General features: G+C 45.1%; 1 protein-coding gene across 1 annotated transcript in view; it reads right to left on the minus strand.

Moving 5' to 3' along the window:
• The window catches only part of ARHGEF12 (Rho guanine nucleotide exchange factor 12), a 69,078-nt gene continuing 43,113 nt past the window's right edge, over positions 1 to 25,965 (minus strand). The window contains 34 exon segments of the mRNA XM_050323229.1: positions 1 to 886; positions 1,462 to 1,534; positions 2,285 to 2,598; positions 3,930 to 4,388; positions 6,122 to 6,349; positions 6,562 to 6,638; positions 6,786 to 6,875; positions 7,716 to 7,803; positions 8,312 to 8,479; positions 8,882 to 8,957; positions 10,213 to 10,290; positions 10,551 to 10,651; positions 11,531 to 11,645; positions 12,455 to 12,580; positions 13,392 to 13,447; positions 13,450 to 13,476; positions 14,263 to 14,409; positions 15,074 to 15,228; positions 15,859 to 15,894; positions 16,250 to 16,379; positions 16,783 to 16,995; positions 17,220 to 17,325; positions 17,826 to 17,940; positions 18,806 to 18,838; positions 19,284 to 19,421; positions 20,180 to 20,285; positions 20,430 to 20,472; positions 21,155 to 21,253; positions 21,696 to 21,806; positions 22,221 to 22,313; positions 23,034 to 23,105; positions 24,458 to 24,592; positions 25,230 to 25,349; positions 25,546 to 25,623. Of these exon segments, the coding sequence (XP_050179186.1) occupies positions 876 to 886; positions 1,462 to 1,534; positions 2,285 to 2,598; positions 3,930 to 4,388; positions 6,122 to 6,349; positions 6,562 to 6,638; positions 6,786 to 6,875; positions 7,716 to 7,803; positions 8,312 to 8,479; positions 8,882 to 8,957; positions 10,213 to 10,290; positions 10,551 to 10,651; positions 11,531 to 11,645; positions 12,455 to 12,580; positions 13,392 to 13,447; positions 13,450 to 13,476; positions 14,263 to 14,409; positions 15,074 to 15,228; positions 15,859 to 15,894; positions 16,250 to 16,379; positions 16,783 to 16,995; positions 17,220 to 17,325; positions 17,826 to 17,940; positions 18,806 to 18,838; positions 19,284 to 19,421; positions 20,180 to 20,285; positions 20,430 to 20,472; positions 21,155 to 21,253; positions 21,696 to 21,806; positions 22,221 to 22,313; positions 23,034 to 23,105; positions 24,458 to 24,592; positions 25,230 to 25,349; positions 25,546 to 25,623 (4,017 nt within the window). The 3' untranslated portion in view covers positions 1 to 875.

A 25,965-nucleotide genomic window follows, 5' to 3' on the forward strand; every position in this document is an offset into this window, starting at 1 on the left:
TGCAGGTCCAAGTATTTTTATCACTTTACAAAGGAGACAATGATCAAAGCCAACAAAGTCAAGAAAAAAAAATAAAAAATAAAAAATTAAACCTCTCTTTCTCCTCTCCCAGCCTGATCTTGCAAGTCAACGAAGGAATGGGAAAAGGAAAACTCGCCCATCTCAAGTGCCTGGATTTTTTAGTGCATGGAAAATTCTTGTTACACAGGCGGTGACAGGAGCAATTCCCATGCAGTTGGTTGAAAATACAGGTAATTCCAGCCACAAGTCATCCTAACACCTTCATAAGTAGCTCTTGGCATGGCAGTTTCGAGTTGCCAGCAGGGAGTGCAGAGTCCAGTCCAGTGAAGTAAAGATACACCTGCACACAGGTAACACCCTGGCCCCTCACCCCTGACCCAGGATGGTCCACATGCAGGGGGCTAGAACTGTCACTACCCAGTTCAAACAGAACAAAACAAAATGGAAAAAAAAAAAAAAAAAAGGCAGATTAAAAAATTAAAATGTGCTTTTGATACACGGAATGAAGTCAAATAAATACATTGATTTTTTTTTCTTTTTAAATGTCTAAATACATTTTTTTATATCCTACACCCAAAGCTCTGTACATTTGGTTTGGTTTTTGTTTTTTTTTTTTTTTTCTGTTCTGAAAAATGAATTTCTGGTAGCAAGGAGAGGAGCAGAATAGAATAGACTCCCTCACTGACAAGATAGTGCAGATGCCCCACAGGAAAAGCACCCCATGCCCACTTTGCTAAAGTCTGGTTCGTGTTTGGATGGTCCAAACCCTCTTGTCTCAAGAGTCCACAAGGAAGACAGCGGGTGCTGTGTCCTGATACTCTTCATCCCATCTTCAGCCACTCCTGAAAACACGACTAGCTTTTGTCTGAGGGAGGGAAAAAGAGGACGGGGGGGAAAAAAAGGGAAGAAATGTGGTGAGAGACAAATGTCTGACACTTCTGTGACACGAGAGACATCACCCCCATTTGACCTTAAAACCCTTGTCAGTAATTGCAGCAATTACATGTGCAGGATGCCCAGGGCCAGTGCAAAGGGACCCATGGAACATCATCACATCATCAGAGACCTCCTGGAGGAGCAAGAGCCAGACTGATCACTGCACTCCTTCAGAAACCTCCCCCTGGGACTCCACATCCCCCTGGCCTTCCTCGAAAGAGAGGCTGTACATCCTGAGATGAAGGTGGGGTGAGACAGCTTGAAAATCAACCTTTCCAGGGGAGGAACAAGCTCCTCTGCTCAGCTGAGCCCCAGTGGACTGAGCTGACCTTTCCTGGAGGCAGCAGGGGCTCAGCTCTGTGAGAGCCGCTCAAGGAGGTGAAACACTTTGGTTTTTTTTTTTTGGTGAGGCTGAGAGAGATGAATAATTGACTTTGTGTTCTCTGTTTAATGCCTGAAGCCGAGGAGGAACATGCTCCCAGTTCCAGCCAGGCTGGTTCCTACCTGAGTGCTCTCCTGTGGAGGCTGAGCCAGCCAGCCCTTGGCGTCGGAGAATGGTGTAGTCCTCCTCCACCTCCTGGAAAACAAAACAACCCCAAAGCTCAAGTGGCTCACTGTTTACTGAGCAAACAGAGGGGGCTTCAAATGGGAAAAGAGAAGTTTCCATCACCCACGTTGCAGTGACCCACAGAGGACCTCAACTCCTTTACCAGCATCTCTATCTGACCTTCCATTTCCATGCAATACTCTATTATTTATTTTTTTCCCTTCAGATTGCAGTTAAATTGAAGGCTGGCTACTGAATGTTTCATACATCAAAATGCCACAAACCTCCTGCAGCAACGGCTACTTTGCTTAGAGAATCCCCATCACATAAAAAATGCAGTAAGTTTGAATATAATTTAGCCCGAAAACCTTGTTATTGGATTGCTGCAACTCGGCACCTTCATTTGACACTGGCAGCAGCAGCAGCATGCAACAGATTTGATGAGCCTTTTTTATGCCAGGAATTCATATTCCCTAGGTCAGTGGCCCCTTCAAACCTCCAGTGTTGCAGGCTTGTCCCATCCCTCAGGAACCTCTCAAATCAATATGTGCCCCCCAGAAATATTTGCCTCCCGTCATCCTCAACTTAAATGCAAAGCAAAACAGCACCAAACCCCTGCTTCAAAAGCTTTCAGAAACAAGAGCCAGAGGTAAGGAACAGCATGGCAGCTCTCCCCCCATTCCCCCTCCAAAACTACTTTCAAGCTCCTTTTTTTTTTAAGCCAAAGCCTAAAGGGTACGAGAGCCCTGAAGGTGCTTTCGCAGGAACCACGACACGCACCTTTAGCTTTTCAAGGGCGTCCTCAATGTTCTGGATGTACTGCATGAGCTGCACACGGATCTCCAGGGGCAGGGGAGGGCTTGCCATGAAGGAGCAGGGCTCCTCCACTCCCCCCCAGCGCGAGGCCAGCATCTCCTCGGGGAACGGGGAGCCCCCTCCCTCCGACTGCGCGTCCCGGGGGGACAGCGGGTGCTGCCGGGCAGAGTCCAAAGGGGCCCGGCCACCCCCCGTGCACTGGAGGACCAGGGAGGACACCTCCTCGTCCGTGGAGCTCTCCTGCACCGTTCCAAATCCATCGAGGATCAAATAATTTCCTGCGGGAAGAGAGAGAGAGAGAGGACAGCTCTTCACTTCACGGGCTGGAGGCGCTGCCGGAGAGGGGAAGGCTCTCAGCTCCTGAGGCATTTTAAAATGGCCCGAGGGAAAAAGCTTTTCTGAAAGCTACACAGGTTGTATCACACCAGACTAGTTTGGTTCTGAACTGTGGATTAAAATCTCCATGATTAGATGGACAGGAGTTGGGACTCTCTGATCCTTGTGGGTCCTTCCCAACTCAGGATATTCCATCAACTAAACCACCCACCCTCCTGTTCTTCCAAAATCTCTGTTATAACAGTTGAAAAAGCTGCACTTACACTGATGGTACCTGACAAACCCAACTTTTGGATTTCTAACCTCCCCTTGCCACTTTATGGCACTGAGGATGCTTTTACCTTTAAAACTGAGCTTGCTGATATGTTAAAAAATAAAAGCAATGACAGACAGAAGTGCTTTCACAACCTGCACCTGGCAGGATTCTATCAAAAAATTTCCCCCCAGCAAAACCAGCACGTGGAGTCAGAACTGACTAAAAACAGATCAATCTAATTCTGATGTCCCTGCACAGTTAAAAAAGTAAACAGTGTAAGAGGTGACAAATAAATTAGATGCTTCAAGTTGTTGGCTCAGTTTTAATAATTTAAAGTGTCTCAGCAAGAAAAATTATTTGCAATATGTAGTTGGAAGGCAGCACTCAGGCAGTCACAAATTGGCTTATTCACATGGATTTAATCCAATTTTTAAATAAAAGCATATTTATGGGTAAGAGGTTTCTATATGACTATTAGTCTTGGATCTACCTAATGGCAGCTACTTCCATACAGCATGCACATGAGAGAAACCTCAGCTTCTACAGTAAGTTTAGTGACAGAAACCTGCCAAATATGCCATATGTAGCAATAATAACAGAAATAACACAAATAATAAGCTTTTAAGAGCTTCAGACTGGGGTGAGGTCACAGGAGACTGTGACAGTGCAAAGCTGAATTCTTTTCTTTTCTGAAGCTGGATCAGGAGAAGCCAACACAAAATGGCACCATGAGTCATGGGGGCTTAAAAAAGGGCTTTGCCTTCAGGGAAAACCTTTTCCCTACAACGTCCCAACAGCCAGCTGAGGGATAAAAATGGTCCAGGGAAAGTGCAGTCAGGAGCTTGGATTGTACAATTTTGGTGTGTCCCAGTGTGTTAAACCCCACAGCACTGCACAAACCAGAGAATTAATGAGGTTCATGTCTGCACAGCCCTCTTCAGGGCTGAAATGCCTTGCCAAGGTCGAGAGTTGACTTTTAAGGTAAGCAAGGGAGGAGCCCCTAATCCTGAACCTCACCTGAGATCCGTATTTGCACCTCCTCTTCCTCCTTCCTCTCCATCAGTTCGCTCTCAGAGGGGTTTTCATCGCTGTGAGCCTCCCGAGCATCAAAAAAGTGCTCCCCGCTCTCCTCGGCCCCCACCCCTTCCAGCTCCGGGGTGGACGCCTCCAGGGTCACGCTCCCGCGGTCCGTTCCCAAATTCCCACTGGGCCTGGGGTCTCTCCCCACCAGCTGCATGGCATCCCCTGGGGCTGGAGACTCAGCTGAAGTCCGGAGGCCATAACCAGCTGTGGGCTCCTCAGTTCTGCCTGATCCAGGCTGGAATTTGTCGCTGTCAGAGTGCTGGAGCTCGTTCCCGCTCTCCGTCTGCGCCTCCTGGGAGACAGTCCTGAACCTGGGGAAGCGCTGCCGCTCTTCCAGGGTCCCCTTCTCAGCCAGGCCAAACTGCTGCACCAACAGCTGCCTCAGCAAACCCACTGCAAGGACAGGCAACGTTCACAGTGATTACACCAGACATAAAGGTCACCCCTTCGACCGAGGTGCAGCCTCCTCTCACTGCTCTTGGTAGGAAAAACAGGGATAAAAATAAAATGCATGAAGGGCTCAGGTCTTGCTTCACATTTCGCCTTATAAGTGAGAGCAAACAAATCAGTGCCAGTTCCATCTTCTTAGAGGAAAAACAAAGGAATTGTCTGCTGGAATTAGATGGAGTGCCTGGGTTTTGCCCTGCAAAACAGCTGTGGCTGTGACAGGGGATTCCCACCTGAGGAAGGAGCATCTTGTGACTATTCCACTCGATTTTGAAATATCAGATCAGAAAAAAATAACCTGAAGAAATGTTTTCCCTAAAATTTTATGCAAATTTATGCCTGTTTGAACTTCAACCCACATTCCTTTAGTTCTCAAATTATCCCAACCAAACACTTCAAAATATGGGCATATTGTTCAAAACAAAGCTGGGATGCTGTCAAGAGTATAACTGTTCATCCTCTCCACAGAGAGAGCTCTTGTCACACCCAAAAAAAAAAAGCTATGATGTCATGCAAAGGAAAAGTCACTCATCTCAAAACTTGAGTGACCCTCTGGTGCTGTTGGAGAGCTGCAGCTTTAACTCTGAGCAGTCAGGAGATGGTGTAAGGTCACTAACACTGTCCTTGCACACCCCCAGACTAAGATTATTTTAGCACTGGCCTCTGAAAACGAATACCAAGAAAATTTCTGTAACATTCACAATCAGAAAGGGACTTTGAATCCTGTAAGAAGAAGAAGAAATGGATTAAGAGATCCAAGATAACTCAGAGATTGCAGAGAACTGTCATTACTTGCACAGAGAGAAGGAATTGGGGCCAAGGATAAGAGTGCTCTGCATTTTGGGAGAAGCAAAGAGCCCACAGAGCAGCAAGAGAGACTCTTCCCTCCAAGTACAGTGGAGGGACTGCGTGTCCCTTTTGGAGTTGCCAAGAAGAGATCTATGGATTAATGAATTCATTCAAATTTTAGGAAGTTCTATTTAGGAATTGCACTGCTAGAGCTGATGGAGTCGGTTGCAGAGCCCTGCATTATTCCTCTGAAAGGAGATAGACTGGAGAACAGAGGAAGTGATTAAAAATCTTCTATAAACTATTTGAAAGAATCATCATCTGTCCATCAGAAAAACTTTTTAACATGCACAAGTGTTGATCTAATTATACCCAACCACCTCCAAGTCCTCAGGAAATCAGAACTTGGACTTTGTCAAGTTCACATACATCCAATTTGCAGGATTTTACCAAAAAAAAGTCAAAAATCATGAAACCTCTCATTTCCATAGCAGTGGAGCAGGACAGAAGTCCACAGGCTGAATGCCTTGTCTTAAAAATTCACTGCTGACTAGTAATGGTACTGTCCAGCACTGCACTAAGATCTGCAATATAATTTTGTCCTCAAAGCACTCCAAGGACAGTAACAACTCATTAACACCATCATTTTATACGTGGGAAAACCACAGGAAAACAATGAGACACCTTGAAGCCAAAGGAAGGGTCAAAGTATGAATCCAGAACTTCAAATTCCTGGCTGTCAGATCCATTTTTGCTGTGAAATACAGCACAGGGAGCACTGATAATTAATAGGAACGGGCTTATGATTTTAATTTCGACCACTGATGGTTGACCTAACGATTTCCACCTCTAAAATCACATCCCAGTGGATGCTGCCCATGGATACTCACAGTTCCTCAGTGCATCCCGTGCCCACTGCCCCTCTGACAGTGAGGGGGAGCCGGTGGCTGTGTGTTCATAACCTGCAGAGGAGCCTTTGAGTGTCAGCTCTGCCTGCTGCACCTTCTCAAACTGCCCTTCAGACACCAGCAGACTTTCCACCTTGGCCTTCTCAGACATGATGGGGGAGGAGGACTGAGCGTTCAGTATTAAGGGAGATTCCAGTCCCAAATCTTTATCTGGTGAACAGACAAAGAGACGTTCAGGTTAAACAGCCATGTCAAATATGAAACAGATGGGAACGGTCAGAGGTGCATTTCCAAGAGGTTCAGCATCGTTCCTTCCCAGAAAAACACCCAAGATCCCCAAGCCAGCAGGAATATGGCTTGGCACATCTGCACTCCATGCAGCACATCCACTGAGCCCATTTACCCGAATCCCTGTTTTTTACCTGGGCTTTGGAGGCTGCTGGCAGGAATGTCGTGCTGCTCTTTGAGCTTCTGCTGCTCCTCTTCCTCACGCTCCTCCCTGCAGGGGGGGAAGAACCAGCACGTTCCTTTAGTCACATTGATCTGAGCCTCTGCAGGAGAATCCCTGCTCTGGCTGGCAATCTCTGAGCAGGAGGGGGTGCTGGAAAAAGGAAAACCAGCCCTTCCTCCTCCAGCTTTTACTTACTCTCCAGGGCCTGACTGTGGTAATGGAATCACTCTCCTGGCACTCCCCATTTTCACAGTCCCTGCCATCTGGGCTATAAGGTCCTGCCACCTGCAGCAGAAACATCAAATAAAGACATGCAACAAGTTAAGCATAATGAATTCTTTTCTGTTTAACACCTCTTCAATCCAGCTAATACATTTTTTATATATATACTTTATTACTGCTTTTCTGATCAACAGAAACAGCTTTTTGTTAAAGTTCTGTTACATTCAATTCCCCAGTAACACTCTGCAATCACTCACCTCACCAGGATACTTTTCAGCAGAAGGAAATGACAGACAGGACCTTAGCAGTTGTCAGATAAACCAGTTATTTTATATATAAATATATACAAAAGCATTATTTCACATATTATGTATGTATCCCATGAGTAAGTCTTACACTTCAGAAGAAAAGCATTTCTACCAAAAATGAAATAAAATCTTTTAGCCAGGGAATCTAATTCCTGCCCTGGGGTTGCTTATGATGCCAGCATCCAAGTCTGCAGAGATACCTGGTTCTGCATGAAGATGCAGGATTATTTCATCTTATCTGGCAGTCAGTCACATAAAACCAGAACTTCAAGGGTAAAAAAAAGGCATTTTTAAGGTCAGAACAGGTCTGGAGCGAGTCAGGGAGCAAACACAACAACAGAAACACTGTATGGTTTTGGGGTATGTAATGGGCTATGTTATGGGGTATGGATTTGGGGCTTTTAATATGTATAATACCCATGCTCACTAATATTTGTGTGTTCACCCTCTCCTGCTTTCTCCAACTTAGGAGAGACTTAGACAGATAGCTGTGTTTTTTGCTTAGAGGAGGAACTCAGGGACACCTGCACAGGTACTAAAAGACCCCTGGAGGACACCAAACCAAGCAGCAGCTGGAGCTGAAGCAGTTACTTACACGTTCTTCTCGGAGACAGTCTGTGCTACCAGCTCGTAAATGTGAGCGCCGTTCTCCGACATGGAGATGACGAAGAAAGCTTTGTTATCTGCACCAGCACAGGGAAGGAAGGGTTTAATGAGGTGCCTCGTGCCACACAGCTTTCTGAAAAGTCCTAAAACAAGCCATAACCCCGGCCCAAAGCAAGGACAGAACACTTCATGAGATAACCCTCCAGCATTATAATTATGGACACATCGACCTTGCCCTATCCAGGAAATTTGTCCTCAAAAAAAAAAAAATTAAAAAAAAAAGCCATTTAGAAAAAGCTTTATTTCTCCTCTGTTCCCTCCTAATAATTTCCAGAGTACCTTTCATCTAACACAATCAGAGTACTTTAATTTAGAAGCCTATTTAAAACCCCAGCAATGCCTATTACCAATGCAGAGGAGTTAAACAGCTCATACATACTAAGCACGATGTTGGACAACCAAGAATTAAGCCCACGCAGTTTCCCCGTGTTCTACTCTGGATCTCTACACAGAAACTTCTATCCTCAGCTGAGCTAAGCTTTATTTTTGGCTTCTCCTTTTGCCTCCTCAGTGGGGCACACTGACCTGTTGCCACCTGACGAACCAGAACGGTGTTGAGTTTGATGATGGGGCTGAAGGTGTGTTTGCTGTCGGCCGTGGAGGCCAAGATCTTACTGTGGCACTTCAGCACCAGTTTATCATCTTGTTTCTGCAGCAGCACCAGGATGTCCTCCAGCAGCAGAGTGTAGAGATCTGCCCCGAGTGCAAAAAGAACCCAGAATGAGTTAAAGACTCAGAGTTTCCTATCACACCCCTGCAGAAGGCAAAAAGCAGCATTTTTGATTACTCATGCAGAGGCAGCAATCAGTGCTGTGCCATTCCAGGCAAAGCTTGCAAATCTTCCTCGTGAAAACTACAGCAGAAAGCTACAGATGGAATTGGATCATCTCAAGACTGACTGCTGTGTCCCTGCATGGCCCTAATGATGCTCCAGCACATTTCAGAATTGACAAGAATAATTTAATCAGCTCTGAGGAGCACACGGGCATTATTACATGTGGCAGGAAGAAGAATAATTGGGAGCTGAGCAATGCTTTCTCCTTCCCAGCAAGCACACACAGACCCAGGGGAGGCCAGGGGATGGCACAGACTCACCAATGGTTTTGTCACGATTCACCTTCCAAGTCAGAGGCCCTTCATGGAGCATTTTTCTCTTTGTTAGGTCCAAGTTCTGTCACCAGGGGGAAAGACAAAAATTAAAAAAAAAAAAGGAGCACTATGAAATTTCCATGGAAGCAAGTCATGATAAAACACTGGGCTGTCAGAGGGACTCCACTTAGGAGAGAAGCAGCTAAACCCAGTCTGGGAAAAGCAAGCAGGTTGTGAGTGTAACCCAAAATGTTGTGAGAGATGTTTGCTATCACTCTTCCTCTTTCACTGCTCTTTTGCAGATGCTGAGTGTCACAGGGGTGGAGGATTTTCCCACCAAGCCAAGCTCCTAAGGCATTAGGATGCCACCCTTTTCCTAGGAGGAGCTTTCCCACTATCCTGCATCAAGTCTGCAGTTCCAGCATTACAACTGGTTAATGCTTCAGCACTTGATTTGCAAGTCAAGTGTGCCTACAAATGATATACAAATCATCCCAATGATCTGACGGAATTTATAATGTCAATGGATTCTTCAGGCATTTCAGTGCTTGTGACATTTAGATCTGCAGGCAGAAGTGACAATTTTCACAATTCATCCCTTCCAAGTCTCAGAGTCTACAATCAATGACAGCAAGATTTCATAACTGCCAGTGAGTTGTTCACTTCCTCTCTGAATGCCTGCAAGTTTTTTATTTGTGGGAAGGATACATGGCACGGTTTTACAGAAAAGTCTTCAGATAAAAATTATTTTGGCTACACACTGGCTTTGGGGGAGCAACCAGCAAGGAACCAGCTTCACCAACATAACTGCAAGGCTTTACAAGGGCCATGAAGCAGAACATCTGTAACACTGGACTTTAGACTTTATTTGGCTCTACCTGTGGATCTCTTACACAGATGAGCCTGTGCACAAGCTCTTCTCTTAAAGCCAACTGCACTGCTACAGCTCATGGCTCTCTGAGGCCTCCCCACTTCCAACAGCATTCTTAGATGTGCCATCACATGAGATATAATCCCCAATACAACTCATCACCCATCAGGTATCTCTTATGGGATACACTGCTTGAGCTTTGACCACCAAGATTTGTTTCCCAGAGCTGACAAGCTCCCCTAACACCATTATGTGCAGAACTGGGTTGTTATATCCACAGAGATCTTGAGGAAGGTGGCAAAACTCACATTTTTGAGACTCATTGTTTTCATTTTTGTACAGAATTATTTACCTCTGAAGACCACTTGACTGCACATCAGAAGGCTGTGGTGGAAATAAGCACAAACTGAATGGCAGGGTTGCAAACACAATTTACAAAGAGAGGGGTTTCGTGTTTTCAACTCACCCTGAACTCATCCATCATGGGATCCTCGGACTGCTTCAGGTAGGACAGGTCGAGCCGACGCTGGTAATCTTCCAAATGCTGCAGAAAACACACCCAAAATGGTCACTTTGAGCAGCAAAACTCCCTGGTGTCACAGTGTCCCTGGTGTCACAGCAGGCCTTTCCATGAATACACCCATGGGTATCTCCACACGCTCCCGAACTCTGGGATCCTCCTCTCCCAGGTGCCACAAAACATCTTTAAGCGCAACATAAAGTCACAAGTAGAGTGACTCCAGGTGCCTTAAATGGCTTATATTGTTCTCCCCCACCCTCAGCGCTCACTCTGTCACCTCCTACCTGCTTGTTCTCTGACTCCTTGACAGCCTGGTTCACGTGGTTGAGGATCTGACGACAGTGATCTGCTGCCTTCTTGACTTTCTCCTTCTCTTCAGGCAGTTCTGCGAGAGAAGAAGGGAATGTTAACAACACTTCCCAAAAGAGGTTTGAGAAATCAGCAGCCTGGTGCAGCTTGCTGACCTCAGATTTGAGAAAGGGAAGTTAAACTCGCAGACGAGTCTTATCAACAGAAGGTGCAGCGCAGAGATGAAGTGATAAAAACAAGATCTGTGGCAGGAGATAATTCATTCTAAGCTGCAGATCTTCACACCCAGCACAGTGGTTGTCGCTCTCCCTTTTCTGAGGGGCTTTGTGACAACTATTCACTGCACAATAACCTGAGCAGGACTCTGAGAAACCCAAAATCTTCACCAACGCTCCACTGTGGTGCAAAGGGAATAGACACAGGTGAAGCCATCAATTCTCACCACCACGAGCCACACTGAGAATTTAGTTAACAGGCACATAAACCAGTTCATCAAAGATAATGGAGTGTCACATGCTTTCCTAATTATGATTAGGGTGAACTTGTAAATGCAGCCTATTTTTTATGAGTAATGAAATTACACTGCAGAAGGTATCAGACAGTAAACCTGGAAAGGCTTTTTGTGATATTATTAATCACGCTGTAGTGCTGGAATCTTTCAGTGTAACACATTCTAACTAAATCCCACCCTCTGCAAGAACACGAGAACCTTGTGATACTTTAGAGATTCAACAGATTCACTTATTTCACAGTGAATTTCCCCTAAGAAGGAACAAATACTTTGTATTTTGGCATACAAAGGATTTTCCTTTTGGTTATGTTTTTAGCCTGCCCTCCTGTGCAGGAGGTCACAGCAGCTGAAAAATTGGACAGTTCTTCAACACATGCTTTGAAATCGTTTTTACCTTGGAAAACCTGCTGAGGTGGATCATAAACCCCCGTGGAAAAGCTTTACCTGTGTACTTAGCAATGTTATCCAGCAGAAGGGGGTACTTTGTCAACCTCTGCATCTCTGTGGGAATGATATCCTTCAGCTGCAGCCGGCGGCACAGGGGATTGCTCTCAGCATCCTAAATTTGAACAGCACAGTATCTGCATTTGTCATTTTTATTAAGGCCATAATTACCTGAATGCATAACATCTATTCATCACATAAATGTCTATTACTCCGCTTTCCAGTAATTAAATACAAGACAAGAAGTGCCAAGATCTATCACCCAGACAAGGCAGCCCCTTCTCCATCTGCAATTACACAGAGGAAAAGCTCATCACCAAAGCAGTGCCTTCCTTCCCTCATTACTTCCCAGAGGCCTGGGACCATCCCCAATCAATCTCAGTCAGCACCACACAGGGAACACATCAGTTTAGGCTTTCACACCGGAGCAAAATACAGTACATTTTTCAATATAATCTTCCCTTGTGTTACCCAAGTCCTCCCCAGCCCGTGGTAATGGAGATAATGTTCTCTCCTGCAAATGCCACAGGTATCCAAGCCCCTTTCCTGGCAGGCAGAGCAGGTGCACATCATCTGTCTTCTGCCCGTGGCAAGCATCGCAATGGCACTGCCCTAAGCACTTTTCCCCAGAGAACTCCTCATCCTTGGGAATCAGCCACCCCAAGTGAGATGCCATCTCCTCCCTGGGACACCGTGTGCCTCCCTGCACTCCACCAGGACATTCTGTGTTCCCCACAATTAAAGGCTCCTCCCCTCCCGGAGCGATTAGCAGAGATAAATACGGCGCTGGAAACGATCCCAATCCGAAGACAATGTTAGACATGATGTCATTAATTACTAGAACTTTATCTACAAGCATTCATTAGGCTGTGCTGGCCCCCAGCCACATCCTCGGGGCAGCTCAAACCCCGGTGTAAAACTCACCTGCACGAAGGTCTGGAAGCGCGAGTCCTTCTTCTGGCGGGACTTGATGACCTCGAGGGCAAAGGGCTGGTTGCTGCAGAACGTGGCAGTGGCATGCTTCAGCTTCTCCTCTGCTGCTCCACTAAACTGTGCCAGAAAGCCAAGGAAGCCAAGTTTAGATAGACTCAAGCTCAGCATGTGCCACCCTCAACAGACACAGAGCCACTGGGGTCGCCAGGGAAGGAACGAACTGGTGGCAAGAGGTGAGGAGTTAAATTTCTGCCCTGGTTTAAGGCTTTGTCTTCCCATTTTCCTGAGGAACATCCCAAACTCTACAGTTCTCCTGTTTCCAGCCCAATCACATCACAGAATGGTTTGGGTGGGAAGGGACCTTTAAAACCCATCCAGTTCCAGCCCCCTGCTGACACTCCCACTATCCCAGGTTGCCCCAAACCCCATCCAACCTGGCCTTGGACACTTCCAGGGATGGGGCAGCCAAACCTTTCCGTAAGGATCTCAGAAATGAAGCCTTCAACAGTGCTACACAACTTGAAAAGGTTCAGCTATGTAAATTCTAAGATTAGAAATAAGTATTTTTAACTTCTAACTGCACCGCAGGCAACACAAGAGAATTTCAGTGTTACTGAAATAAATGGTGCAATTACATTTTTCAAGATCCTACTCTCACCTTTATGTCTCCAAAACTACCTTTCTACTCTACCCACACATCTTAAGGAAATTATTTCTGTTCCTTAAATTACTCTTATCTCTAACCAAATGAAAACCCAAAGAACTTCTTCCTGCTTTCCTTCCACCCTCATTCTCCAGCTCCACAGAAATGACAACTCCCAGACCTTCAGCTCCCATTAGCTGGAAATTGCCTTCACCAACCTCTGCCTCTGTCTGTCATTCTGTGAAACATTATTTTCAAATGCAAGGAAGCATAAAAGAATTTTACCCAGGAAAGCAAGTCTTCCCCAATCTGGCCAATGACAGAAGTCTCGTTCCTTTTCGGACAGTTTTCATCTGATCGTTCAGTGCAACTTAAAAGTAATAATAAAAAAGTAAAATTTTATTAATAGTGGTCAAATTGCTTTATTTTCAGCATTTATTTTAAATTAAAAGCTATTCCAGGGGAAGAGTAGATTTGCAGTGATTTCAATTAAATAAAAACATTATCCTGCAACACGATAAATTTAGCAGAATATCTATGAAAATGCTATGTAACTCCTTTGAACTTCTGTCTCACCTATCTTCAAATGACCCCTAGAAACCATTCCAGTCTTATATTTTCTGAGGCTCAGTACCACTTATTCAAAAAGAGCAATATGTAGAACACAACTCGAGCCACCTGCATAAAATCATACAAGTGATTATTCAGTGGCAGAGCTGCAATTCCCCTTGTGAGCAGTTCTCTCCCTAAACAATCAGGAGGGGCCACCCTTCAAAACCACCTGCAAGACATCAATCTTTTCAGCTCTGTTTTCATATTCTCTTCAGAAACAGTTGTAACATCTTGATGTTGACCCACAAAGCCCATTCATCAAAGCACTGCTCCTTTTATCCAGCAGGAATTGGCACAAGGCAGGCTGTGCACACAGATAAGAGAGAAAGCAAGGACTGGAGCACTGGGCAGATGCTTCCCTGATCAAAATATCTCTGTAAATCAGAAATATAACAACTGTGTGCCAGAGGAAGCCCAGATGTAACGCTCTGTTTTATCTCAAGCGCTGCACGAAGCCGCCTCTTGTTTCAGGGTCACTTTGCTCCAATTTCTCAGCTACTGGCACCCAGAATTCCAGCTGAAAAGCCACCTCAGCCGCTCCTACCATGAAGGCCAAGGATATCCTCCAGGTTGGAGAAGATTTTGCGTTTGTCACTGGAGCTGAGGATCCCTTCCCTGGTCACGCGCTGGTAGAAGACGTTGTGCAGGACCTTCAGCGTGCGGACGTGGGCTCTCTCCGTGTAAAACAGCTCTGAGGAGAGAAAGGAAACAGGGGCTGTGACTCTGTGTGGGGCACCTGGAGCCAAACATGAAGCAAACTAAAGTCAGAGGGTTCAGTTAGAACAGGCTCCCTCAGCAGGGCTTCCCTTGCTGGCCCATGTTCCAGCAAGGAGCCACGCTCTGATGTAATTCCATGTTTGAAAGAAGAGAAGCCAATTGATTCATGGCTCATAACCCCAAACCAACACTGAGCTCTAAGCAGCTCATAAAGCCACACAGAGAGTCCTGCAGGACTGCAAGACCTGGAAGTGAGATGAAGCTTTGCAGGTGAAGTTTGGGAGCAGCGTTTGCACCACGTGTTTTCCAGAAAAGCAAGCTTCTCTTGCTTTCTTGCATAGAATATACTGCAAACTGGCCTTTCAGTACCTTAATATTGTTTAATAACCACTTAACATTGTTTAATAACCACTTAATATTGTTTATTTCTTCTCTAAGGACTGGATCAGTCTCATCTCAGGACACTTTTCAGCAACAAGTCCAATTTTCATCCACAAGAACTCTGCAAGCCACAAGTTAAGAGCCACTACTTTGAGCAGATCAGTGAAAACAGACGTAGTTTTAAATTTAGAGAACAGAGGACAGGTTTCAACTTTTTTTTGTGTGTTTGGTGAGCTAGGAAAGAACATCCATCTCACCATTAATCACTTCTTGGCGCTTGATTTCGTAGGGTTTGAGCCCCATCAGCACCTCTCTGCTCACGAGCTGCTGCCAGTTGGGAGGGTCCATGTCCATGTCGAAATCATAGAGCTCATCTTCGCTCTGCACATCTGCAAAGCCAACACTGTCCATCCTAGTGGGAGAAAAAGGTGTCAGACACTTCCCACTTCAGGCATGGATGTAAGGAAGGGAGAAATGCTAAGTGTATGTGTCAGTTGTAGAGGATTATGAACACGCTCTCTCTGCCAGCTGGAGGCTGTTTGATGTCTGAACCTATAGGCACAGTCTCTAAATTTGCCCTTTACAACTAAGAGTGACTATCTGTTCTTCCAATATTCCCACAACCCTCCTTTTAATGACACAGATCAAATAATTTGCTTGAAGTCAAATATCAAGCCAGTGAAAGGGCACGTTACAATTTCTTTCCTCTGTCTATCTGCGGATCCAGAGCCAACAGCAACACACGGGTTTAAAGAGAAAATATGGAAATGCCTACTCCCTAACCTAACATCCATTCAAATCAGGAGATACAGCAATCACTCCACTTCACCCACAGATCAAAGGGTTTATTTGCATATGATTCACTCCACCTGTCCTATATACATGGCTGCCAGTGTCTGATTCCATATAGGTGTTATTAAAGGAGAGATCACGCAGACAACTGTGCTGGCTCAGAACAAGGAGCACTGCTGCATTCTCTGCTTCATAACCTCTCAGGCCCTGAACAACTCGGTGCAGTTCAAACATTTCTAAGCACACTCACTTGCGAAAAGGTTTTGGTGTTCCCATGTCAACCATTCTGCAAGGAAGAAAAGAAATTATTAGGGAAGCTTATGCCTGAATTCCCCCTGCTCAGACACTCAGCACAACTTCAGAGTACAGCTCTAAGCTCCTCACTAGAACATTTTGTCCCCTGTCAGACTCACCCTCCTGACAGAGAGCTTTTTAGTATTACCCCAGTAGCAGACACAGACCAGTGGTTCTGACTGTACCAATAAAAATGATGTCACTAATATTTTCATGGACTGTTTCAAGCAGCCATCGTCACACTGGCACAGGAGTTGGGACTGCAATGGTCCCCATGGGTCCCTTCCAACTCAAGGGTACTCTGATTCTAGCACTCTCTCAAGCCTCACTCAAGCAGCCACAGTTACCTCTCTGATTCTCCCTCCTCCTCCTGCAGGTTTTCCAAAGGAGATGGAAATTCAAAGGTGGTGTTGGGTGTGCGGGGTGTGCCATCCATGGAGTCACTGGCAGGTGGAGCTTCTCCAGGCTGCTTCAAACCTAGGCAGAGGGTAAGAGGGAAATGTCAAGAGCCAAATTTAGAGGACATCAGGGAACTTCCCAGCCTCTTGATTCCAGCTCAGAGCTGGAGGAACTGAATTCCTGGTAAGAAAAATCTCAGTGGCAAGTCCCAGGTGACACAGGCTGCTGCTGACAACAGCAGGCACCTGAGACTGGGTTCTTCCTGCTGGATGATCCAATGCCACAGTGACAGAACCCACTAACAACAATTTCTGGTCGTGGTAAGACTTCCCAATTCACAAAAGGTGACTAAGGACAGGAAGATCATACCTAATGATATGGAAAGATTTCCTAATTTGTCGAGCTTGTTGCATCAGAAATGTGCTGGGCATACCCCACTCACAACACATTCCATCCTTCCTCTGCATTCACTCCATCCTACCTGTCTCACTGTCCTTGCTTCCCTCTGGGGAGGAAAAGGGCCCCATTGCCAAGGGGGACATGGGGTTGGCAGGTGGGTATGGAGCATCCGTGCCGTCACTGGAGGAGCCACTCTGGCGGATCTTGCTGGAATCTGGGGGCTCTGGGCTCACAGAAGAGGCCGTGGGTAAGTGCTTTGGGTGCCTGGGCTTCTGCATCTCCATGGCTCTGCCAACTGAACAAACACACAGCAGTTACTCTGCTCAAAGAGCCTGTGCCTGTTTCCAGGGATAAGGAGAGGAAGCATTTCGGGACAAAAACGGGTTTGCGTGTCTTTAAAAAATGTATTTTAAACCCAGGAAGTTTACTGACTCTTCTTAACATGAATTTTTAAAGACAGCAGAGACTTTGTGTGGCTTTCAGACCAAAAGGGAACATACATTTCCCTGCCTGACATACTTGCACTGCTGTCGTGTCGACTCGGTCTCCTCGGTGGGCCCAGAATATTGGGAAAGCCTCTTCTCTTCCCTTTTTCCTCTCCTTCTTTCTCTTTCTTGATACTTTGCTGCAGTTAAAGGAAAGCAAACAGATCACTCAGCGCTCGAAATTCAGTTATTTACTGAGATTTCCACTGAGGAGGGAGAGAAACACAACTTATCTTGCCCTTTGAAAAGGGCTGTGAATGCCTGATGTAACCTTTTCACACTGTCAGTGCAGAAGAGCTCCTAACAGTCCTAACATTTCCAAGGAGGCTGGAATGCTGATGGAAATAAGCAGCTACTGTGACCAGATACACCCCCATGCTGTGGGGGACGAGCAATCACACCCCCAGAGATGGGAGTTCTGGTGGAAATATTCATTATGTAACTTGAAAAGTGGGGGTGGCAGGAAGAATAGCTCTCCTGCCATCATCAAGTACGAGTTTTTTTGGGCAAGTTTGTCAAGAAGAGAACTAAAATATACAGGCCAACAGCTGATTAACCATTAATGAGACCATCATGGGATACCATGATCCTCGTGGGTCCCTTCCAACCAGGCAGATTCTGTGATGATATGAAACACTACCTTGATCTTGGGCAGGAAACCGATCCGGCCACGTTTCTGCTCCAGGTTCCGAGGCTCCTTCACTTTGACTCCCAGGTGCTTCATGTAGGTAAGAATCACGTATTGCATCGTGGAGCTACCATGGAAACACACCCAAAAAACCCACAGTGAGGAGAAGGAGAAACGTGTTGGAAAAATGCACTTTGTCAATTAAAAGGTTTTATTGAGAAGTTGATTATTTTTAAATTAAAGTAAGTCGGCTTTCTTCTTGAATATAAAGCAAAGTATCACAGACACTGGGGAAAATTCAGTTAATGTCAGAATTTCTCCTCTTGCAAATGTAAGATGGAGTTTATAAAGATGAAGTATAGGGGTAGAATAGGTTGCCCAGAGAGGTGGTGGACTCCCCTTGGAAGTGTCCAAGGCCAGGTTGGATGGGGATTGGAGCAACCTGGGATAGTGGAAGGTGTCCCTGCCCATGGTAGATGGTCTTTAAGGTGCCTTCCAACCCAAACCATCCTTGTGATTCTCTGATAAAATGCACAGAAGCTCAGGAGGTAAAACTAAAATTTTGAGAATTACACAGAAGGCCTTAAAATTCTATATTAAATACATATAAGGAGTCACATTATAGCTTTGAGTTATGGTAAAAATAAGTTAACAGTAAAAGGTTGCTGTAAGGAGTAGAGTAAAAGCTACTCAGCCTGTTGTATACACACAGAGTGAACAGGACAAGACACAAACACAGAATAAATCAACAAGAAACATGAACTCCCAGTGACAGTAATTTTTAAGATCTGAAACACAGGCAACAAACATCAGATAATAAAAGGTTGAGAGCAAGAGGCTGATGCTCTGAATTCCAATCAGTTCTGGCAGGGGATTTAGTGGGTGAGAGTTGGTGGTACAGCCAGGAGAGGGCTGTCTTGCTCTGCTCAGAGAGCAGAGCCAGCACTGGGGATCTTCCTGCACAAATTTAACACCCCCCAAACTTCCATTACCTCTTGTCTTCTTCCAAAGGCTGAGATGTCATCCTGAAAAGAAAAAATATAATAATTTAAAAATGAAACTCATAAACCAATTAACACCCAGTCACATCCACCCCAGAGCATCAGCAGTTGTGTTCAAAGTGCCCTTTAGGATGTTAAGATGTCCCAGCAGAGAAAAAACAAGAAACTAAAAATCAGAAATAAAGGCTCAGCTGCAAAAATTGGCTTCAGCCCACCTTAAAAAAACAAATGGGTTCTGAAGGTACAGGTTTCTAAAAAAAAAAAAAAGGACTGATCTAATAATGCACAAGCTGACAATGGCAGCATTTCCTCCGCTGTTGGAGCAGCCTCCTGGAAAAAAAACATGCTCCACACCGAACAGGGGAAGTGATGTAAGTGTACTGATGTCAAATTCCAGTTCTGCTATTTCCAGGCTCTTTGTTTTTTGGGTTTTTTTTACACTCCCAGCATTTACACTGCTGTGACTTACAAGACCTCCTCGATTTTAGCGATGATCTGCTCGGCGCAGCTTCTCTCCTTCTCCACCGCGTTCCTGTCCCGCACCCGCTCTGCATCCAGCTTGGTGAGCTCCCCCTCTGCCAGGGTCAATCCCATGCTGCGTTTCTGCCTGGGAAAACAAGGGCAGGGAAGCACCAGTTGAGACTGAACCCTGCCCTGCAACAAAGAGCAGCAGTTCCGCGACACCCGGAATGTCACACGCGCGGAACGACAACGGAGAAGCCGTGGAGGGATTTTTTTAGTGGTGACAGGACAGGGGGAACAGCTTTGAACTAGAAGAGGGTAGATTTAGATTAGATATAAAGCAGAATTAATTAGATATTAAGAAGAAAGTCTCCCCTGTGAGGGTGGTGAGGCCCTGGCACAGGTTGTCCAGAGAAGCTGGGGGGTATTTATAAAGAGAAGCGTTGCAACCATCAATGAAAAGCAGTGATTCTGCAGCAAACTCTTCTGCACACAACCCAGGTTGTGTATTGAAAGTATATACTTGAACTGAGACTTTTTAGGTATGAAAAAGTCCATTATTATACCATTATACACTTGTATATAATATATATACACTTGTATATAAATATACACTTGTCTTGGTATAATATCTGATGTTGGCACAGAGCTCTTATAATTCCACATGAAAAGGTAAATTATCAAATTCTATTACATGCCCATGACAAGTTTGCAAAGTGGATTATTCCGTGCACAAAGGGGAGAGGGGAGGAAAATAGGAAAAAGGGGAAAAAAAATATATAAGCTGATTATAAACACAATTAGTAAGAAGGATTTATACAACAACACCTGAGAAACTATATCCTGAAATTGCCTCAAACAGGCAATGAATTAAATGGAAATTACACAGACAACTGGTGGTACCTGAAATCTTCCAGGTTCCTCTGGACTTCTGGACACACTTTATCTTGCATAGTTTGTATGAACTGGCGGTGAAGCTCTTCAGGAAGGAGTTCTGGCCTTCTCCTGTCTGTGAGTCACAAAGTTAATAAATGATTCTTCTGAGAAGTGTCCCCTCCACCTCAGAATAAAGAGTCACTTCCCTGAATATTTTAACCCATGCTGGAGCACCTTTGTGCCTTTCCCTTACAGAAACAGGCAAGGACAACCTTACCTAGTTCCAAGGAGATTTCATCTGGAACTGGAACTTTGAGATTCTGCAAAAGAGAAGAAAGGCTGGGAGAACAAACACAGCCAACAGCACCCCAATAAAACCCACAGTACAGAGCAGACAAGAAAATTCCCTGAAAAGCCAAAATTACACAATTCTGAACCCCTGATGGTTTTAAAGGGGAGACTCCCATCCTGAATATATATTATATTTCACAGGGATTATTTAATCTAAACATGTGGTGTATAAGCCTCTGCTACAGTATCTGGTTTAATTTATTCAATTTAATTAAATTTACAATTTAGGTCATGACAGTAAAGAATTTTCTCAGGCTTTCCAAAAGGCACATAAAATTTCCCAATCCTTTTAACAGCCACATCAATACCCACACACCAATTATTAACTAAAAGGCAGTGTAAAACTGCTAGAGTTTGCTTACCTATCACTAAATCATTTCTCCTATCAGACAGCAAATTCCCTGTGATTTATTGTGTTACCAGGCATCTGAAACTGTATTAATTTCCTGTATTCACTGGTAACATTTAAACAAAAAAACTTTAAAACTTTTATTAAATTTCATTATTAGTAAGTATGATTAAAAATTTTATTTTTAAAACTTTTTATTTTGGAGGACTTGGGGTTTTTTTTGCCCACTTCAGGCAAGTGGAGAAAGGTAAAAATCAACTTGCTGGATGTGCTTGGAAAGGAGGGAAATGACTGGAACCTACTGCAGCTCTGTCCAGGAAGAACTGGTAGAACTCCAGGAAGACTCTCCGGGTCTCTTTGGAGTTGGTCTGTTTGTACAGGTCAGTGTAAAGGTAGCACAGCTGTGGGAAACAGGAGGGCAAGAAGTTCAGTGATACCACAGCACTTCTTCTAACACCCCTGACTCCAGAGTTTCCTGTCAAATATTTCAAGGAATTCAGCACTGCTGGACTGAAACCCTTCCCAGGTACTTGGGAGTCACAGAGGGAACCAGAGATAAAAACACACAGAGAGATCAGACCTTCCCTGTACACAACTAATGCCACCACCTTTAGCTTTCAAGAGCTAAATATTTCTTTGTGAACAGCTAAATGTAAAGAGGACAGTTCTCTTTGTGCCCCTCTCTTTATCTGAGAAGATAAATTAAAGATTTATCACCCCCAGGCCTGCCTTGCATTTCTCCCCTCGCCAAGTCAAGCCACTGAGTGCTACACAGGGAGATCCTGACACATTCTGGCTAACACCACCAAGGTGGGGCAGGGAAACAATTCCAGAACGTCCTACCAGCGCTGCAGGATCAAACTGGGACACCACGTGGTGCAGGAGAACAGCCAGGTGAGCTGGGCGAGACTTGAGGAGCTCGATGTTCTGGAAGCAGCTGCACTGTCCATTGATCTGTGGGGATACAGGGGAGACATCTGAGTTACTCGAGAAAGCTGCTGTGAGATAAAACCCCAGGGCAGCTGAAATAACTCAGGGTAAATACATCAAAAGCCACTGCTGGGACAATAATGCAGAACTGAATAGAAACTACATAAGCAAATGATATAAGGCAAATTAACATCTAGAAAGCTTGAAGTTATGAGAAGAAAGAAAGGATTACAGGCTCAAAGATGGCATATTGTCATAAACTCCCCAAATGGTCTTGTTTAGCAAGACCAGCAATAACAAGAATCACATTCCCTAATTCTTATTTCACCAGGACTGCTCAACACAAGCAAGTCCTGGAGCACCTGGAGCTTAGGCCCAGAGGAACAGAATGGGATTTCAATAGGAAAAAGGGTGGCTGAGGCCAAAACTCATCCCCACCTGCTCCTGTTCCGTGTCAAAGTCATCATCCTCTGCTCCAATGATCTGAGTCCCCACTCGGGATAAAGGACTTCCAACACTGGACTGGGAATCCTGGGGTGAGTCAGGAGCCAGGGAAGGGAAGAAAAGCACGATGCTATTACTCTCTTATCACAGGAAACCCATTTGACCAAGCTGGAAACATTACTATCCTTTTTGTTCTTCTCCAAACTCCGTGGGAACCCACGTGTCTCCCCTCGGCCTTGGCCAAGTCTGCAGCTCCCCCCTCCCAGAACCACCAAGTCAGATGATTGAAGATCAACTGCATCATCCACACACACGAGCACACCAAGCATGTGGCACATGACAAATGCCATCTTAGTGTAAATGGAGAAATATGACTTTGGAAAGACAGGCAGATGAGGGGAAAATATAACGGAGAAGTCATCCTAAGGATGATGATACGTTCAGACAGGTCTGCACTTCCTGCTGTGCTCCACTTTTACCACTGCTGATAATGCCAGCCTCAAAATGACTAAATAGCCTAAAAAAAGGCTGGACTCAAAGAATAAAACATGTACAACCGCTCTACCTATTTTCTGTCCAGCTGTTTTACTGCTGATTATGTATTTCTTGCCTCTAAATGGCTCTGCTCTTAAAGCTCCATAAACATTTACTCAGCTAATTAACTTTCCCTGCACAATTTTAATTGCATTTTATTTTCTAAAGCAAAGTTCATGAATGCTCCATTTAGAAAGTGGGGGGGAAAGCAGCAAGATTTTAATGGGCCCATCACAGGAGATGCTGTTGTGACACTTCATGATTTGTACTCACAGTATCTTGAACCTCAGGCTTTTCTGGGCTCTCATCTGGATAAATCCTCTCCTTCAAGCCACTGCGAGGACTCTGGGAAAGAAGGAAGTTCGGCTCTGGTAAGTACCAGCAAACCCAGGAAAGGGAGAACTGCACACCAAGTGTTGCAGCCACAACAGCCAAAGCTTCTCCTTTCTCACACAGTGAACTGCTCGACAGCTGAGGCGTGGAAAAAACCAGACCAAGACGCGTGTCCTACGTGCACAGTTCACAAAAACCCCCCAGAAACACAACTCAGTGCAGAAGCAGTTTTGGGAAGAAAGCTGGTGACACTGAGCAACAGCAGAGCTGTAAAATCTACCACCTGTCCTTGGCTTTTCATTGCTCTCTCCTCCTCTATTGACAGTTCATCTTTAGCTCTCTCCTCTCCACCTCCTCCTCCTCAGGTGGCCCAGCACGCCCTTGGCTTTATTTACAAAAACCACGTGCTGTTGGCTCATCTTCAGTGTGTCCAAAGGTGTTTTTTCAGCCAGGCTGTTGCTTTCCAGCCTGTCTTTTCCCATGAAGTTATTCCACCCCAGCTGCACTCCTCTGGAGTTCTCGTTCAACTTCCTAAGGTTTCTGTTGCCCCCTGATCCTTTCTCAGAGCCACTCCGGACTGAAAAGCCTCTATGTCTGGTGTGCCAATCACCTCCAGTGATCTAACACATCCACAATATTGATAGGATTGAGTTTATTAGGAAGATAACTAAATTTTTCTGCATTTATTATACAGAAACATGGGTGATATCCAGTCAGATTTGGAGCTGGAGGAGGAATGTTTCACATTAGAGTCATGTCTGTTCTCATCTGACCCACCTTGCTCTCACTTCCAACTGCTGGGACAAATTTAGCTCCAAATCCAAGCAGAGAGTCTCAATTCCCCTGCACTAATCAGATAGTGCCTTAATTAAGGATTAGGCACTAGGGCTGTGCAGCAGGGAGAGCACACGAGCACAGATTGATAACTAATGAGTGAACACACTAAGAGCCTTTACTGCTGGCAATAACTGAAGCTTATTTGGTAGAAGGAGGGCTCTTCCCCACTTCCCTGGCAACTTGCCCACTGACTGGATCCGAGTCACAGTTCTGCAGCTGGAACATTCTCTGAGAAGATGCTCCAGTTGGCATCTGAGTCATGAGAAGGAAGCTGGAATCTATCTTTCTTTGTCTGGCTACAGGGAAATCTAATCCTGGATAAAAACCCAAACCCACACCACTTCTTTCCCAGTTCACACAAGTCCAGTGTTTCATGTTTCCTCAGGGAAAGGAGTTTTGGTGGGTGCTGAGGAGCCCATTCCAGCACAGTGTCCCACGTGTGACACCCAGGACAACACAGAGAACCTGCACAGGAAAACCAAAGCCAAAGGGCAGAGAGGAAAGAGCTGGAGCTGTTGCAGACTCACATCAGCAATGTCACTGTTGGGTCTGGAGGGGCTGTCCCCACTGTAATCCAGTTTGCTCCCACAGTCCCCACTCTCTGCCTCCCCCTCGCCGATCTGCAGCGACTCTGACACAGACCTGGAGGGCAAAACTCCATCCTGAAAAGATAAAGTGAGTTGGGACACAGCACAGAGCAAGCAGAATATCTCAAGGGATGATCCTTAAAAATCAGCTCTTTCAAAAGCCAGTTAGTTCACATTACTTATAAAACTTCCTTATTTTATCTAACAAAAGGTTGCAATGCTTTTCTAAGAGAAAACAACAGAAAAACCCCACCAAGTTTTCAGGACTTATAATATCACAGGCAGAGGGAAAAGAGGGAAAATAACACAACCTATATTTATTATTTTTTTTTCAGAAGTGAAAGTAAAGTTGTTTTAAGCTTCTAGTTCTTAATTCCCCATTGAAACAATGACTTTTTTGAATAGGTTTTTTGAAGTTGCGCTGACAGACTAATCAACACATGACAGCTCACATTTACTGTTTTAAAAGCAGTTTTTCACAGATGATTTGAAAGCCCACTGTATAAGCCTCCTCCACATCCTGACTGACATTGCACTGCACTGTTTGACAGGCTCTGCAAGCTCAACTCCAAGTCTCAGCTCTAGAGGGTGCAACCTGCCTGTCCAAGCACGGCAGAGCCTGGCAGGGAACTCGCCCACATCATCATCATCATCATCCCCCAAGAATTCCTGCCTGGAGCATCCCACAGAGAGGCCTGACACGCTGTGTTACCTGAGTGCAGCCCGTGGCTTTGGAGAGCTGCTCCTGCAGCTGAGGAATGTGCTTCTTGGCTTCCTGGATCTCCTTGAGCAGGCGGGGGGTGGGGGACCGGCCGTACTCCTCTTGGAGAGACTGCGAAATGATTTGAGCTTCCACTCAGCATCTCTTGGAACCACTACCTACCTGCTGCTCATTTCATTCCATTTACACATTTCAGTAATAAACAGCTGCTACAGAAGGTCTGTTTTCTATAGCTCTGTGAGCAGTGATTCAACAACCTCGCCTCTGGCTTTCCCCCACCCCTCTCCACCTCACACAACCCCAGTACCTGCAGCCTCTCCTGCTCCTTCTGTAGCATCTTCCTCAGAATCTCCACCTTCTGGTTGTGGACAATATTATTCTCCTCCTAAAAAAACACAGAGAAATTAAGGGTTGGGTTTTTTTTTTTGGTGGAGCTGGGAAGATCAGGAGAATGGACGTGCTCATTTTTCATCTGCTTCCTAAACACTGGCTCTAAACAAAAAGCAATTCAAGTTTGCAAAACACAATCCTATGTGTTCTTTCCTAATTCTGAACACAGTTTAAAAAACCCTCAGATGGGACTGGATATTTTCACTTGCAAAATGTTTTTCACCACATGGATAAATATCCACTGACAGGATAAATATTCCAGTTTGTGATTTGTGCAAGAAGCACTAAATAATCCAGGTTAAAAAAAAGAAAAAATAAAATACCAGACTGCATTTCT

This window comes from Myiozetetes cayanensis, unplaced genomic scaffold (assembly GCF_022539395.1).
Source record: "Myiozetetes cayanensis isolate MyiCay16 unplaced genomic scaffold, myiCay2020 scf29, whole genome shotgun sequence".
NCBI lineage: Eukaryota > Metazoa > Chordata > Aves > Passeriformes > Tyrannidae > Myiozetetes > Myiozetetes cayanensis.